The sequence below is a fragment of the Camelus dromedarius genome, chromosome X (genome assembly GCF_036321535.1).
Source record: "Camelus dromedarius isolate mCamDro1 chromosome X, mCamDro1.pat, whole genome shotgun sequence".
NCBI lineage: Eukaryota > Metazoa > Chordata > Mammalia > Artiodactyla > Camelidae > Camelus > Camelus dromedarius.
Genome location: NC_087472.1, coordinates 33,914,387 through 33,932,809, shown reverse-complemented (window position 1 = coordinate 33,932,809; position 18,423 = coordinate 33,914,387). Strand labels below are relative to the sequence as shown.

General features: G+C 33.7%; 1 protein-coding gene across 1 annotated transcript in view; it reads left to right on the top strand.

Moving 5' to 3' along the window:
- The window catches only part of NUP62CL (nucleoporin 62 C-terminal like), a 61,223-nt gene that overhangs the window by 25,883 nt on the left and 16,917 nt on the right, over positions 1-18,423 (top strand). The window contains exons 7-12 of the mRNA XM_064483178.1: positions 5,760-5,913; positions 10,071-10,221; positions 10,478-10,527; positions 10,675-10,809; positions 12,536-12,647; positions 16,083-16,149. Of these exons, the coding sequence (XP_064339248.1) occupies positions 5,760-5,913; positions 10,071-10,221; positions 10,478-10,527; positions 10,675-10,809; positions 12,536-12,647; positions 16,083-16,149 (669 nt within the window). The remainder of the gene's footprint in view (positions 1-5,759; positions 5,914-10,070; positions 10,222-10,477; positions 10,528-10,674; positions 10,810-12,535; positions 12,648-16,082; positions 16,150-18,423) is intronic.

The following is an 18,423-nucleotide window of genomic DNA, read 5'->3' as shown; positions in this document are numbered from 1 at the left end:
CTCGGACTGTGTAAGTAGGTTTTAATCATCTCATCAGAGTGTCCAAAAGGTGTATCAGTATTGATGATTGCCAAAGAGTAGAATGAGACAGTTGATATCAATGATATTATTTCTTTGAGACGACTATCATCAAAGCTGCTATCAAACTCTTGTCAGCTTTTAAACTTAAACGTTTTTAATTATTGAGTATACTGCTTAAAGTGACCCAATACCCAAATACATTGGATTTCATAGAGTTTTTCTCTTTAAAAGTTAATTTAAGGTTTGACCTGTATTAAAGTTGACTCTCTCCTAAACCTGATTACAAGTGTCTATAGACCTTGTTTCTGCCAGTTAGGAGTTAGTTAGGTTGTAAGTTGAAGAAGACTTGTTACACATTACCTTTTAGCTATTGTGAGCTGAGTGGTTATAGGTCAGTTATTACTTAAATCTTCCATTTAAGCCAGACTCCGCTTTAGGGAACTCTTGTTTGTTTTTACTTTACAAAGTTTACTTTAGTCTGAAATGAATCTTTTCAAACCTGTCATAAACTAAAAGTCAACCCCTTTAAGTTTAAAATAATTTTATTCCTAAACAGAGGTGTACACCATCTTTTGCATCACCAACACTTAACTGAGTGTCTATGTATACTCAGCTAACTGGCCAACCTATGAAAGAGTATGGCTTGGGAACTTTATAAGTTACCATATTTGCAAAAAAATGTAACAGTGTCCCTCATAAAATGCTGAACAAAAGATTGATTCTTTCAGTTGTGGGTTGAATCACTGAAATATGAATATTTGCAGGCTCTTTGACTCTGCCGTAACTCACCCCCTTTCTAGGTCTTCAAATTCCTTCCTGCAAACTGGTACCCTTGCTACTAGCCCATTCCATCCACCACTACCTTATGTACTTAACTCATCTCCCCATCATATATGACTCAACTCGATATCCCCAGCCCAGAGTTGATTTTTTTCCCCCCTAATCGCCTTTCCTTCTCCCCAGGTGTACTTACTTGCTCAGATTCTTCATCTTATAAATCAGCCTTGTGGGGCAGCTTTCAGGTGTCTGTATCTGTAACTTTATAGCTATTTGGGATTATTCTCTGCCCTGGGTATAATCAGCAAGTTTTCAGAGAGGCTTGCTTGTTACCAGTCTCACCTTTTGTATGAGTCTGAGAAAGTGATGATGTCCATTCCTAGTACAGAGTAAGATACACAGTTGTTGATCAGAGATGGGATAGGAAAATGGGATAGCAGGATCTTTTAAAGGATGTTTTCACTATTTTGAGTAAGGATTTTAAAGATCATCAGAATGAGGTTTGTTTAAATGTAAATCCAAATTCAAATTTTCTATTATTTAGAGAACTGTGCTTCTCCTTTACTACACAGATAACTGAGTTGACTGTATTTAGTTAGACCAAAGTTGTCACTTGCAAAATCAGACTGTGATAGAACCTTCATTCTCAAATCCATTGCTTCTTTTGGTATTAATTGAAATATTACAGTTATTTGAATATTATCTCCTATGCCAGAGCTAATTTATACCTTTTAAAAGCACCATGAAAATAAAGAACAAAGACAAATACTATATAAAAAGTTTAAAATAATCATACTTTTTTTTTAATGACTCAAGATTCCTTTGTTTAGTCTGACAGGTATTAATTTCCTGAAGGTATCACACAGCAGCTTTGGAGAGGTGATCTGTTAATCTGTTTCTTTAGTGATAGTAATGGTAGTTGCTTTTTTTTTGAATTATAAAAATCATGCACACATACATATATACGTATATCACTCCCTCTAGAGAGAATAGTTTGTTGTTTATCTTTCCAGCCTTTTTTCAAACATACAAATATACATTAATTTGTTGTACAAAAAAATGGGATACACACATACATAATCTTAGAATTTGCTGTTTTCTCTTAAGTATATATTATCTTTGGATATCTGTCCATGTCAGGAAATGCAGGTTACTTTTAAAAAAAATCTTCTTTGGGTGAAGATAAGCTCCTTTACAAGAAGGAATTTTTTTAAAAATTGTTTTTCTGTCTTCAATATAGTAGTTACACAATGTTTGAATGAATTAATAAAAGGGGCATCTTGATAGTGTCATTAATTTTCAGCATTTATGGGAAAGGAATTCTTTTCAGATGAAGATTTTTTTTTATTCTCAGATGAAGAACGCAATGACATATGGCTATAAAGAATGCCACGTAGGATCCAATCTGTAATCTCTTGTGTTTTGAGTGATCGTGGCTCTGGGGATCCTTTGTGATTGGGCATGGTCTTTCCTTGTGGTTCTCAGTCCACTCTCACAAAGGCTCACAGAAAGAATGGAGGAGTTATTGTAAGAATCTTTGTGGCCAAAACAGAAATGGAATCTTGTGGAAAGCTAATAACTGGGATTATATGGCACTGAACTTCAAGGAAATTGGAATTTAAGAGTTGTTCTAAAGTCAGCTTTAGGGACCTGTGGAAACTACTATTGTATTAACATAATCCAGCTATTTTCTTTTTGCCATTTTTTTCTTTTTTTAAACTTCCTTTTGGATTTTTTTAAAGTGTATATATATATTTTTATTGACTTATAGTCAGTTTACAATGTGTCAGTTTCTGGTGTACAGCATAATGCTTCAGTCATACATAAACATACATATATTTGTTTTCATATTCTTTTTTCACAATAAATTACTACAAGATATTGCATATAGTTCCCTGTGCTATACAGTATGAACTTGTTGTTTATCTATTTTATATATATTAGTATCTGCAAATCTTGAACTCCCAATTTATCCCTTTCCACCTTCTCCCGCCCTTGGTAACCATAAGTTTTTCTCTGTGAGTTTGTTTTGTTTGTCTTTTTATTTTAGATTCTACATATAAATGATATCATATGGTATTTTTCTTTCTCTTTCTGGCTTACTTCACTTAGAATGACAATCCCCAAGTCCATCCATGTTGCTGCAAATGGCAAAATTTTATTCTTTTTTATGGCTGAATAGTATTCCATTGTATCAATATACCACAACTTCTTTATCTAGTCATCTGTTGATGGACATTTAGATTGCTTCCATGTCTTGGCTACTGTAAATAGTGCCGCTGTGAATACTGGGGTGCATGCATATTTTTGAATTAAGTTTCTCTGTGGATATATGCCTGGGAGTGGTATTGCTGGATCATATGTTTTTAGTCTTTTGAGGAATCTCCACACTGTTTTCCATTAACAGCTGCACCAAACTACATTCCCACCGACAGTGTAGGAGGGTTCCCTTTTCTCTACATCCCCTCCAGCATTTATCGTTTGTGGACTTTTGAATGATGGCCATTCTGACTGATGTAAGGTGATACCTCATTGTAGTTTTGATTTACATTTCTCTGATAATTAGCGATATTGAGCATTATTTCATGTGCCTATTGGCCATCCTTATGTCTTCACTGGAGAATTGCTTATTTGGGTCTTCTGCCCATTTTTGGATTGGGTTGTTTGTTTTTTTTCTTATTAAGTTATATAAGCTGTTTATATATTCTGGAAATTAAACCCTTGTCAGTCTCATCTTTTGCAAATATTTTCTCCCATTCTGTAGGTTGTCTTTTTGTTTTGCTTATGGTTTCTTTTGCTGTGCAAAAGCTTGTAAGTTTAATTAGGCCCTGTGTGTTTATTTTTGCTTTTATTTCTATTGCTTGGGTAGCCTGCCCTAAGGAGAACATTGCTGAGATGTATGTCAGATAATGTTTTGTCTCTATTTTCTTCTAAGAGGTTTATAGTGTCTTGTCTTATGTTTAAGTCTTTAAGCCATTTTGAGTTTATTTTTGTATATGGTGTGAGGGGTATTCTGACGTCATTGATTTACATGTAGCTGTCCAGCTGTCCAAACACTGCTTGCTGAAGAGACTCTTTACTCCATTGTATGTTCTTGCCTCTTTTGTCAAAGATTAATTGACCAAAACTTTGTGGGTTTATTTTGGGACTCTATTCTGTCCCATTGATCCATATTTCAGTTTCTGTACCAGTACCATGCTCTTTTGATTACTGTAGCTCTGTAGTAGTTTGAAGTCTGGGAGGGTTATTCCTCCAGCTTCATTCTTTTTCTCCAGTATTACTTTGGCAATTGTGGGTCTTTTGTGATTCCATATAAATTTTAGGGTTATTTCTTCTAGTTCTGTGAAAAATGTCCTGGGTAGTTTGATAGGGATTGCATTAAATCTGTAGATTGCTTTGGATACTATGGCTATTTTAACTGTCTTACTATTTCAGCTTATTCTTAATTTTGACTTGCTAATGGCTCCTCAGCTCTACCTCATGTTCTTCCTCTGCCAGTTCTTTCAACTCCCTCTGCCTATAGTCTAATTCTTTCTACATGTTTGGAAATATTTCCATATTTCTGCTTAGAGTCTGATTCTTTCCATATTTCTGAAACTATTTCTAAATTTCTACCTGCAATCAGATTCTTCCCTTAGTTCTAAATTTTTGAAAATGAAATTCTGACTCATCTTATCCCTGTTTGGCTAGAGCTTTTTGTGCCAGACCCTTTCATAGGCTGCCAGTAGCATATGGGATGGCTTCCTATGCTTCAGATGTCCACCCTTGTCCCAGTCAACTGTGAACTGGGATCAAAGGACAGAGTTAATGAGATAAAGAATGAATGTCTGAACCTGATCCCCCAGCAAGAGCAGAGTAGGCCAATCTCCCTAAGAATAGGCAGTGCATGTTGGCAGACACCATGATATATGTATTTATCAAGGGTGACAGTTAACCTGAAAATATTGCTAATTGGGAAAGCAGGGCTAATGTAAAATAAGCAAATAATTGTATATATGTTATATTTCTACAACAAATTTCTTGTTACAGAAGCAGCATTTATTAATTACAAGAACATTTGAAAATACAGAGAACCAAAAAGAAGAAAAGAAAATATTTCCAGTCCCCACCAGCCACAATTTTCTGTTGTTTGTTTGTTAAATGCTCAGTGTGTAAGGAAGAACCAAAAGTACTATAGAAGTTCAGAAAACCAAGAGATAACTATGAGTATAAGAGAAGTGGGTGATAAACATGGAGCAGGAAGAATCTGAGCTAGGCCATGGTGTATACTGAGAATTTCAGCTACAGAGGACAGAGCATTCTAATAGGGGTGTAATAGAAAAGGGCACATCAGAGAGAGGTCTGGGCCATAGATAAAACTTTGAGAAGGTTTAAGACTGGCAAAGTGTATGCCTACTATGGTCTATGATTTAGAGAAACAAGCACTCTCCCCTATTGATAGGAATGTAAATTGGCAAAATCTTTTTGGTAGGGGAAGTTGGAAAGAAATATTAAAATTTAAAGTATGCTGACCCTTTGATCTAACACTTTCATTTCTAGGAATTAATTACACAGATATATTCATGTAAGTATGCAAAGATAGATATACAGAGATTTTGTGTAAGATTGTAATTATTCTTTCCTTGAAAATTTAGAACATACTACTGTGGTCATCTGGGTCTGGAGTTTTATTTATTGGAAGTGTTTTGAGGATTCTTCAGTTTCTTTAATGGTTATAGGTCTGGTTAGATTATAAATGTTATTATTCTACAAATTTATCCAGGATTTTAAGTTTTTGGTGGGAAGCTTAATTTAGAAACCTGGCCTGCTGCATATTACAGCAACATTGAGTTAAAATCAATACAACTTTGAGTTCAAATTCACATTTTAAAAAATGCTTTTTTAGTTTTTAATACTGAATGGTTAGTACTGAATGAAAAGGTTTCTTATTTATTACTAACATTATACACTTTATTTTCTAGCTACATCAACTACCACCACCACCACTAACACCACCACCACTACCACCACAACCACCAGTGACTTTACCTTCAATCTAAAACCAGTGACATCAACTGGGATTAGTAACACTGTTCCAGTCGGTATTACTCCTGTACCTTTTACTTCGACTGTTGAGTAAGCCTGTTTATTTGAAAATTTGTTAGAGTTTCATTTATTTATCATATGCAGGTATAATTTGCTTGTATATCTTTAGAATAGTGTTTGAAAGTTAAGTAAATGACTCAGAGTCGAAGGCACAGTTAGAGAAAGGATTTCTGTTGTTTAGGATGTTGAACAACTAAAAGGATGTCTTTGTCTTCTGAATACCATTATAATACAACTATTACTATTGCTAATAATAGACAGTATTTACTGTGTAATTATTGTATGTTTAGCAATATGACAGTGCATCATGTCATTTAGTGCTCACAATAACCTTATGAGGTAGGTACTTTTTTTGTTCTCATTTTATTGATGAAGAAGCTGGAGTACTTAGAGATTTTATAATCTGTCTTTGGTCACACACTTGGTAATGGTCGAGCCAGGATTAAAATTCAGACATTCGAGCCCTGGAGCCTGTATTCTTACAGTCTATGCCATGTTCCTCTCTAATTATTTGATTTTTTTAGATAAAAGATAACTTCTATAAATCACTCAGCATAAAGCTTAATCCAGAATATGAACTCAGAAAATATAAGCTTCAATCATACATTTTTTCTTTTTTTAATTGAAGTATAGTTGATTTATAATGTTGTGTTAGTCTCTGGTGTACAGCATAGTGATTCAGTTATACACATACATATATATATATATTCTTTTTCATATTCTTTTTCTTTATAGGCTATTACAAGCTATTGAATGTAGTTCCCTATGCTATACAGTAGGACCTTGTTGTTTATCTGTTTTGTATATAGTAGTTTGTATCTGCTAATCCCAAACTGCTAATTTATATTTGTTTTCTTAATTAAACTTTTTATTTTGAGATAATTGTAGATTCACATTTACTTCTAAGAAATAATACAGAAAACCCTGTGTGTCCTTAACCTAGTTTCCCTCAATAACAACATCTTGTAATACTATAGTACAATATCACATCCAGGATATTGACATTGATACAGTCAAGATATAGAACAGTTTTGTCATACGAGGATCCCTCTTGGTGCCCTTTTACATCCACATTCACCACCCTCCTCTCCTTTCCCTGAACCTGGGCAACAATTACTGTGTTCTCCATTCCTATAATCTTGACATTTAAAGAAATGTTAAACAAATAGAGTCATACAGTATGTGATTTTGGGGACTGTTTTTTTCGCTGGATATAATTACTTGAGATAAAGTTGTCACATACATCAATCCTTTTTCCTTTTTATTTATGATTAATATTTCATGGTATTGTGGATGCACCATCATTTGTTTAACCATTCACCTATTGATGGACATCAAGGTTGTTTCTAGTTTTTAGCTATTATGAATAAAGCTGCTATGAACATTTGTGTACAGGTGTTTGGTGAACAGAAGTCTCATTTCTCTGGGATAAATGCCCAGGTGTGCAATTGCTAGGTGGTATGGTAGTTGCAAGTTTATTTTTTTAGAAAACTGCCACATTCTTTTCCAGAGTGGCTGTGCCATTTTGCATGCTCAGCAGCAATGTATGAGACATCCAGCTTGTCCACATTATTGTCAGGATTTGGTATTGTCACTAGTTTTCATTTTATCCCTTCTCATAGATGTGCAGTGATATCTCATTGTGGTTTTAATTTGCATTTCCCTCATGACAAATGATGTTGAGCATCTTTTCATGTGTTTATCTGTCATCTGAGTAATTCTCTTTGGTAAAGTGTCTGTTCATGTCTTTTGTCCATTTTCTACTTGAATCTGTTTTTTTTTTTTTTTTTTTTTTTTTTTTTTTTTTTTTACTAAGCTTTGAGAGGTCTGTGTATTCTACATACCTGCCCTTTGGCAGATATGTGGTTTATGAACATTTTCTCTAACTTGATAATTTGTCTTTTCACCTTTTAAACAGGGTATTTCACCAAATAAAACTTCTAATTGATGAAGTTAATTTATCAATTTTTCCTTTAATAAATTGTGCTTTTAGTGTCAATTTTAAGAACTCTTTGCCTAACCTTAGGCCTCAAAGATTTTCTCCTAATTTTTTTCTAAAAGTTTTATAGTTTTATGTTTTACATTTAAGGTTGTGGTCCATTTTGAGTTAATTTTTGTATAAGGTGTGAGTTTTAGATTGAGGTTCATTTTTTCGTCTATGGATGTCCAATTTTTTCAGCATCATTTGTTGAAAGGCTACATTCCTCCATTGAATGGCTTTTTCACCTTTATCAAAAATTAATTGGACATATTTGTGTCAAATGTTTTTTCTACCTGAATTGATATGGTCTTTTAAGATTTTCTTCTTTAGCTTCATGATATGATGAATTATATTGATTTATTTTCAAACGTTGAACCAGCCTTGCATATATGCAATAAATCCCACTTGGTCATGATGTACAATTTTTTATACATTTTTTGATTCAGTGTGCTAGTATTTTGTTTGTGGGCTTTTGTATCTAAATTCATGAAAGATATTGGTCTGTAGTTTTGTTTTCTTTCTTTTTTTTAAAAATTCTGTCTTTGCTTTTGATATCTGGATGATACTAGCCTTATAAGATGATCTTGGAAGTAGTTCCTTCTGTTTTATAGAAGAAATTTTATAAAATTTGTGTTAATTCATTAAATGCTTGGCAGAATTCTCTAGTGAAAACTCTGGACTGGATATTTCTTTTTAAGGAGATTTTAAATTATAAATCAATTTCTGTGATGGTTCTAGGACTATTCAAGTATTATGTTGGGAGAGTCTGGGTCCTATTTAAATCTGCTTTGTTTATCAGACAACCCTTTTGTTAAGGTATAGCACAAGAGTTAGGTGCATTTGTATGTTCAACTTCCCACTGGACCCTAACCACACCACTTCAGCAAAAGTGGAGCACTGACTTACACATTATGACTGATGTGGAAGTTCACTTTTTCCCTCTGCCCTGCTGACTCATCCCCCATGAAAGTGGGCATTGCATTACACCACTTCATTGCTTCTAGTGGGGATAAGCTCAGTTCCCAGAAGTTCCCTAGAACAAAAGAAAGTGGGGGACTAACTCATATTTCTTAGTTGCTGCAGGGTAGAGAAAGAAGTTTAGCTTCCTATTGGGCCCAACCGACACAGAGGAGGGAGGAAGTAAGATGTCAACTACTCTACCTCATATCACTTCATTCAGCCTCATTGCTACTGGGTTGGTATAGAAGCTTAGCTCACTATTGGGTCCCACTAACACAGGCTCAAGGAGAAGGAGGACAGAGTGCTGACTCACCCTGCTTTGCCCTGCCTCAGTTAGTCTTGGTTTTTCCAGTGGGTATGGAAGTTAACTTCTCCACTGAGCCTTGCTGACACCAGGGGTGGTGTGGAGTCTTAGCCCAAGTTATATTACCTTGTTCAGTCTTAATGATTCCGGGTGGGTATATAGGTTCAGCTCTCCATTGGCCACTGCTGACACTGAAGACAAGAGGTGAAGTCTAATGGCAACCAACCCTGTCTCATTCTGCCTTCTTAAGTCTTGTTGCTGCTGGGTAGGGACTTAGGTTCAGCTTATCTTTGGACCTCACCAACACTAACCTGGCAGGGGAATTGGAACACTGCCTGCCTCTGTTGGGCTAGGAACTGATGATTACCTCCCCACCCAGTCCTGCTGACACTGCCCCAGAAGAGGAATCAGAGCACTTCCTGGTTCTGCCAGTCCTGGGATAGAAAATAAGCTACCTTCTCAGCCTATTTGATACCACTTGGTAGAACAGAGTTCCGCTCAGTTCTGCCCAGTAGGGGATAGCAGATCAGCTGCCTACTCTGTTTCATGGATACTGCTTAGATAGGGAATGGATCACTTTGACTAAGAGCTCAGGGGAGAGGGAATCCTCTTTGGCCACACACTCACCCAGAGTGGAGCTTCCAACATGAGGGAGAAGGAAGGGAGCAGGTTGTGACACAGACTTTAGCTGTTCTTACTGAGATTTAGTAGATTTCTTAATAAATCTTTCTTTATTTGCTGTATTCCTTTAGGATAATTTCCAGAGACTGGTTGTTTTTAAAATAATCTTTACCAGTTATGGTGGTTTTGTTGGGAGCAGGTTTGCGAAACTCCTCATGTGCTATTTTCTTCTTTAAGTCCTCCTGTGTTATGCTTTTAAAAAATATGATCATACTTTTGAAAGTATGACCATATGATCATACTGTATCCTTTTTTTTTAAGTGCAATTGTAACTCCGGTGATGACATATGGTCAGCTGGATGCTCTGGTAAACAACTGGAGCCTTGAGTTAGAGGATCAAGAGAAACACTTTCTTCACCAGGCCACTCAGATCAATACTTGGGACCATATATTGATTGAAAATGGTGAGAAGGTAAGAAGATATTCTCAGTAATCTACCTGTATTGTACAAGTATTTTCAGATGAACACAAGAGAATAGACTTGTGTGTTGTGGTTAATTTTCTCTTCCAGTATTGGTGATAAACTTAAAAACATTTTCCTTAGGTAATAAGTAACATGAATTAGGAACTCTTTCATATTTGAAATGTATATGAGAAAATAAATATTGCTTTAAAATTATAATATAAATTCAAAATTTACATAATTGTATTCTTATCTTCCTTTATAGATTACTGCTTTACATGGAGAAGTAGAAAAAGTGAAACTGAATCAGAAAAGGTAGAACTATAGATTCCCTAGATTGAAAGATTAAAAATCCATTTCTTTGTCCGGTTGTTTTTCCTTATAATAGTTTATTGACTGTAAACTATATTTTGTCACTCCAGATTCATTTCATCAGCCCTTTTATTGACTTGTTTTTTTCAGACTGGAACAAGAATTGGATTTTATCCTTTCACAGCAGAAGGAACTAGAAGATCTCTTGATCCCTTTAGAGGGATCTGTAAAGGGCGAAAGTGGGTCTGCTTATCCGCAGCATACAGATGAGGAGCATGAGAGGACGTAAGTAACTGAATAAAGATCGAGGAATGGGGCAGAATTTAGCTACTAAAAAAGGAGGAAAATGGAATTGAAAGGCAGGGAATAAAAACTGGTAGAAAAGCGCAAGTTCTGGTAGTTGCCATTCATCAACTTACACGACTATTTTCTGTTTATCTTTTCAGGATACTTGAAAATGAAGTAATCATTCTGGCAATTTTGTTTGATAGCATTTTGTACACTGTTGTTAATCTCAAGCGTATACAAGACCACTGTAAAGTTTTCATCTTTGTCAAGTTTGTTCTTAAATTAGAAATACAAATTTTATGTGTGTGTTGTCATGATATTGTGGAATATTTATGGTCTCCTATTTATATTGACTGTTTTAAACCTAATGTTCATGCAGTTGCTTCAGTGATAAATCCATTTGCTATTTTAAAGGCGATTTGTTAATCTAGGGGTAAACTGCATGGCTTTCAAAAATTGAATGATTTCATTAATGTCTTGGGCTGAGTATATTTTATTTGTGTGTTACTCAGTCTTTACCTTCAGTTGATACATTGCCAGTGTTCCCACAGTAACTTTATCTCTTTGGAATTGAGATTTGGTAATCAGGCGAAAAGATTAAATGTTAGGAGAACTTGAATGAATGTGCTGCATAAACTAGACTGAGACTAAATCTGACTCATTTTATCAATGGCTTATTAGTGCATCAAGACTAAGCTTATTTTTAAAAGGCTGGCAAGTTGATTTTTTTGTAGGTGCATTAAATGTAGTAAGTACAGCTAATCTATACAGACCCTAGTTCTGTTTCTGCTTTTATATTTCAGTCTTTTTGATTCTTTTTTTTTCTTTGCATTGCTTATTCTATTCATTCTATCATTTTTTGGAAACACAGAGTTTTCGGCCATGAGATCCTAACTGTAGTTTGAAGAAATAATTGAAACATTAGTTCCTTTCCAATTTCTTCTAGGTAATCAGATTTATATTGTCTTGGAATCTTTACTAGAATTTTCAACCATCTAGGCAACCAATTACCTATAGGTACTTTGGGACAGAAAGGCAGTAGATAGTTATCGATAAACCTAATTGAATTGTTTAATCTTTATAGACATTATGATTGAAAAACTCTGGTCACTTTAATTCTCTTAATCATATTCATTGACTCGGTTAAGAGAGGGAAAGTGTGTGTGAATAGTTTGGTGGAAATCTTGACAATTTAACCAACTAATGAATTTGTTGTGAACTTAGCAGATTTATCTGTCTTTGATTATTGTGAATCTCATTTCTCAAAATGGCTTTTGTTGAATGATAAAATATATTTATCTAAGGTTTTACTCTGAAAATGTATGTATTCAAAATTATTGAAGAGATCCCAACATTTATTGAATATTGCTAAACACCAAATAACTTCTCATATATCTAAGTGACCTATGGACTTAATTTTGATACCTGAAAAGAGTTTCTTTGCTGAAGAGCTTCCCAAAAAGTTATCCAAAGGATAACTAGGTGACTGTAAAAATGGCAAGGTGGATAAAAGCCTTCACCTATGGAGTCTTATTAGAATATGGTAATAATCAGCTTGTGAATGCTACATCCATAAAAATGTACTGTTAGTCATAACTGAGACCCACTGAGAAGGTAGAATTGGGGCAAATCCAGTTGACAGTATCATTCTTTGTATGTCAGTAACAATACATAGTGGAGGGAACATTTCTTGGTAATCCCTTTATTTTACCTGCCTTTTCAGTTACAATGTAGCAGAAAATATAGATGCTCAGCTGAAACGAATGGCCCAAGATTTCAAGGACATTATCGAGCACCTGAATACATTTGGAAATCCTGCTGACCCTACTGACCCGGTGTGTAAACTGCTTTTTATCTATTTAGACAATCAAAATTTAGTAGGAAATTAGTATTCTGTGGTTCCTTTAGCTTATCACCTTTTCCTGTCCTCTATAGTGCTCCTTACCTGTCTCCAGAGATAGGAAGCTTTTGGGTGTAGTTAGTGGGGCAGGAAATATTTAGGAGCAGAAAAGGTTGTGAGTTTTTTTGTGATTATCCCCAAGTGGAAAAGACAAATTACTTTTCTCCCAATTTTCAGGGTTTTCTCTCTGTTCTTCCCGTAAGTATGTCCCTGTTCTGATTTGTTCACTTACTCATTAGCTACTTTGTTCTTCCTTTTACATATTAATCTACATATTCATATAATTGTGTGTGTTTATATATGTGTGTGTATATATATATATGTTTGAGTCTGTTAGGTATATCTAGGCAATCCTTAATTTATGATTAGGTTGTATCTTAAAAGTTTGATAAGTCAACTACTTGAGACTTAAAATATATTTTTCCGTTGAAAGTTTGTTAAATATGGTTATTAGGTTTCCACCTGCCTTATTAGAGAGCTGAGATGTTTTGAATTAATTTGGTGGTAAGAAAGGATTGTTTTTCTTTTCCTTTATCTATACTCTAATTAAAGGGCTTATTTCCTCTACTTTTCCCTATTACCTTAGCAGCCAAATGGAGTCCTCCTTTTCCCCACTCCTACCCCATGGCAGTAATGGTAAGAGGAATCTCCCATTGTGGGAGCTCCCATTGTATTTTGTGTCAGTTGATTATAATTAGGAGTGGGGCCAGGATCTGGGTAGGTAGGGATGAATGACATACATGATTATTCTTTAGTAATCTCTTCGTCCAACTATATATGGGCAGTTCTTTATCTACATACGTATTACTAGCTATTTTAATTATAAAGAGAGCATGGTATAGTTGAGAAAATATTAGAGTTTTATTTAAGTCACTTAATCTCTGGGACTTGGCTCCTTCTTTTGCAGAATGTCAAGGGTGGGTGAACTAAATGACCTTGAAATCCACTTCAGCTATTAAAATTATGCCATTGTCTACTTTGGGAGAATCTAAAGTTGAACAAAGACAAATATAAATTAGTCTGGGATTATACATGCTCCCATCTTCCTGTGTTCACGCAGATGTTCAAGAGTTAACAATATAGATTTTCTTTTTAATGAAATATTAGATCACTACTGTGATTTCAAAATTTAAAATTGTTTTGTTGTCCTAGAATTATTGATGCATAGATAAATGCATGCAGATTTAGACATGAAACAGAGCTGATGCCTAGTCTCTGTGTTAATATAAGAGATGTGTTCTGAGCAGAGTAAGTAAAAGGAGACTAATCCTATCCTTATCCTTTTTCTCTACTTAGCCTTGGATTGTTTTGTTTTAATAGTGGGGAGCAAATGATTTGAGTCTTTTATTTTTCATTTTTCTTGGCAAGGGTGATTGAGATGTTTAAGATGAGTGAATTAAAGGATAATTGCTTCTTGATAGCAGAACAAAAGAAGCAAGAGATCAGCAACAGTTCATTTCTTTTCTCAGAGAGCATAAATCATTGGACAGGAAGCAGAGAAAACATTTGCCGAACAATAATATTCTTGTAGATAATTAATTAATTGTTAATGTGGGCCATACACCAGGGTAGAAAAATAGCCAGTGTGTTCAGCAGTATTCATGATGCTAGGATTTACCTGTTTATTTGTACCATTTTTGAAGGGAGATAGGAAAGACCACCTAATATATGAAGTTTATATTAAGCAAGTCCATATTATAGTGTATGATATTCAGGCACATATTTTTACAAAAATTCATTGTTACTACTACAAATTATATTTCTAGTTGTTATATTAGAATACACTAAATTTGCTGTCTTATTGCAATCTATTCTTTTAAGTGTGGTAACGTTTTCATTTCTTCTTGTTTTTAATATCCTGGACTTTGCTAGAATATTTGTCAAAAGTGTTCTAAAACTTTTTAAAGGTTTAGTATTTTTTAATAGAAAGTTAATACACATCCTTATTCAATGTGTCCAGTTTGGAGAATATGGAAATATGTAAAGAAAATTAATTCACCTGGGTTACCAGTACTCTGCTATTGTTAGTATTATTATTATATTAATGTATTTCTTTCAAGTCTTTTTGCAATACTGGTAAAAATGTTTATTTTCTTTTAAATGGCATTGAAACATACCTATATAGTTTTTGAGGCTGTCTTCATTTAATATTCTTTCATGGTATTTTTCCAACTTTTAACCATTCTTTGAAAATACAGTTTTAATGACTCTAATATTTCATTAGAGGTGACTTTACTATAATATATTTAATAATTTTTTATTGATGAAGATATTGTTTCCAATTTTTTACCATTATAAAGTTAACCTGTAATGACTAGTTATGTTTAGATTTCATTCTTTCATCTGGATAGATTTCTAGAAGTAGAATATACTGAGTTAAAAGGTATGAATATTTTAAGACTTTGGTATATATTGCAAAAATTTCCATTTTGAAGGGCTGGGCCAAATTATATTACCATAGGCTATATATAAATGTACCTGTTTTCCTCACACACTTGACAACTGAGTATTACCATTTATTAAAATTGCTGATTTGGAAATCTTGCCATTTGTGCAACATGGATGGGCCTTGAGGGCATTATGCGAAGTAAAATAAATTAGACAGAGAAAGACAAAATTGTATGATCTAACTAATATACGGAATTTATAAACAGAAACAAAAACTAAACCAAGCTCACAGATACACAGACCAGATTGGTGATTGCCAGAGGTAGGAGGTGGGCAAAATGGCTGAAGAGGGTCAAGGTACAAACTTCTAGTTATAAAATAAATATGGCATGATGGCTATAATTAATAATACTGTATTGCATATTTGAAAGTTGCTAAGAGAATAGATTATAAAAGTCCTCATCTCAAGAGAAAGATTTTTTTGGTAACTGTATGGTAGATGGATGTTAACTAGACTTAATGTGGTGATCATTTGACAACATATACATATACCAAATCACTGTGTTATACATTTGAAACTATGTTATATATGTCTATTATATCTCAGTTAAAAAAACCATTGATTTGATTGTCAAAAGGTAAAATTTTTAAATTTTATATGAATTTCTCATCTCATCAAATGTCTCTTAATGTTCTTTACTTATTTTTGTACTATAGAAGCCGGTTTTTTATTGAATTGTAGGAATCGAATTCTTGACAGTTACAAAATAATTAGATTGAACTAAATAATATATAGATGTAATGAGCATTACAAATATGAAATAGCAAAAAAAACCCACACAATTAATATTTAGCACATTCTCAGTTCATTTCTTACCAGAAGAAATGAAAACAACTCTTTAATTTCAGGTTTTTATTTTTATTTTTTGTTTACCATATCAGAATAATCATAATTTAACATTTTTATCTTGTGTGTTTTTAGCTCCAGCAGATCTGCAAAATTCTGAATGTTCAAGCGGACTCTCTGCAGTGGATTAATCAGACTTCAGGTGGGAGTTAATTTGTACACATAATTTTCTGTATTGTAAGTAGAAAATGTGATACAAGTCAGGTTTTGTGCCCCATGACCATACTCAAATAAGAGCTCAATTGTAGGGGTGTTTTTTAACTTATGGTATGTCTGTATTAATTCTAACAAACTGTAATTGCTTGTTTTTATAAAAGGAAACACAGGAAGGATAAACTAGAAACTAATCAAAATAGGGGATGTATAGGAATAGGGTGGAGGAGATAGGGATAGAAATAGGACTTTTCTGAGTATACCTTTTTACACAGTTTTGACTTTGGACCGTATAAGTGTCTAAATTCTCAAAAATAAAGGGAAGGAAGACAAATGCTAAAACTGAATACAAGTTGAAACCAAAGATACCTGTGTAACTAATTTATAACATAATCATGCAATTCATGATGGTGCATCCTTGCTAGGTTGTAATCTTAATGATAAAAAGAACTACAAAGAAATCATAAGCTTTCTTAATAAGTTTATTGTTAGTTTCAGAATTACAATATGCTGTATATTATATATACACATGGAATAATAATATTACTACCATTATATATATATAGTACAAAGCAAATTCACAAGTATATTAGTGATAATAGAAACCAAGATTTTCATTGAAAGATAAGAGAAAGTATTTTTCTTTCCTTCCATTATATTTATATTATAAATATGAATTGTAAATATCAGTATAAATTCCTGTTTCCCTTGTTCTGTACGTGGAAAGGGCCAAGAAGCAATGACACACACCCTGATAGAAGTGAGCACATCTAACACCTGATCTTGGTTTCTAAATACCACTCCCGCTAAAAGGAACCAAGGCTTCTTGGAGGCCTTCTGGTCTCAGGGCTCAGGCAGGGAGAGTACAGGGTGAGTTTGGCACTTTTTGTGCCAGAAAACAAAGATTGTTTGAAGACTAATGAGATTATATCAAGATACAAGATTGTGCTTTAATGGGCTTCTAGTGGCCAAATTAGGTTTCAACATCAAAAAGAATAATGACAGTGGTGGATTATAATACAGTGAGGGAGAAAAAACTCATGTGTTTGCAGTGATACTCCAGAGAGAGAGAGAGATGGGAGGTGCTGGGAAAAGTCTTTATAGAAGCAGGCCAGCTAATAATTGTAGAAGGAATGATAGAATTAGAGAACCACCATTAAAAAACATTTTCAACAGAACATTTTTTTTAAGCTTACCTGATCTTGAATACCTTGCCTCCGTTATAAAATATTTCAACTGTCAGTTATCTCTTGGCAGAAAAAATATTCTAGCAGAAAATGGACCAAATATAGACTGCAAGTTATTGAGCTATTTTTTAAAGTTTTATTTAGGTATAATTTATATCACATAGATTTCACTAATTTTAATTGTACAATTTAATGACAAAGTCATCATTTTGAAGCCCCAGCTTAATGATTGATTCAGGCAAGGGTCATCAAGGAATGCTAAAACCGTGGAGTCTAAGATTGTTGAGGAACAGGATATTTACATTGTCTCAAAAATATTACTCCACAGATTACTTAAAAATTACAAAGGAGAAAATGTGCGTAAATTTACAACAGAGCTATCTGACAAGTACCACTTTAATCAAGTAATCAAATTTAATATCACCAATAGTGGAATAACTTGACACTGTGTGCCTCTTGATCTGACATAAGAAGAAGTGCACAATATCCCTTATGTATGTATTCTTATGAAAAATGTTTAACCTGAATCTAATAAGAAAATAAGCAGAAATTCTACATGTGAGACATTTTGAAAGATAATGTTGTAGTATTCTTACCAGAAATGTTTAACTGAATCAAATCACAAGAAAATAATTAGACAGTTTATGTGTTAGACATTCTGAAAGATAATTGGCTTGGACTCTTGAAAAAGTCAGTCATGGGAAACAAAAAATTTAAAACAAAAAAATTACGGGGATTGTCATAGAAGAAAGGAAACATAATAATCAAGTCTACCATGTTAACTTTGATTAGATACTCAATCAAAATAAAGAAGACATTATTTAGAACAATTGGGGAAATTGAATATGGGCTATACATTAAATATTAAGGAATTTTTTTATTTTCCTATGTGTGTTGTAGTTACATAGGAAAATATTTTTATCCTTAGAAGCTGCATGCTATAATATTTAGGGAAGTGTCAGGTCTGTAGTTTTATTTCAACTGATTCAACCAAAACCATTTGTGAAGAGAAAAAGATTGGAGCAATTTGTGGCAAAATGGTAATAGTGGGTTAATTAGGAAAGGGGTATACAAGT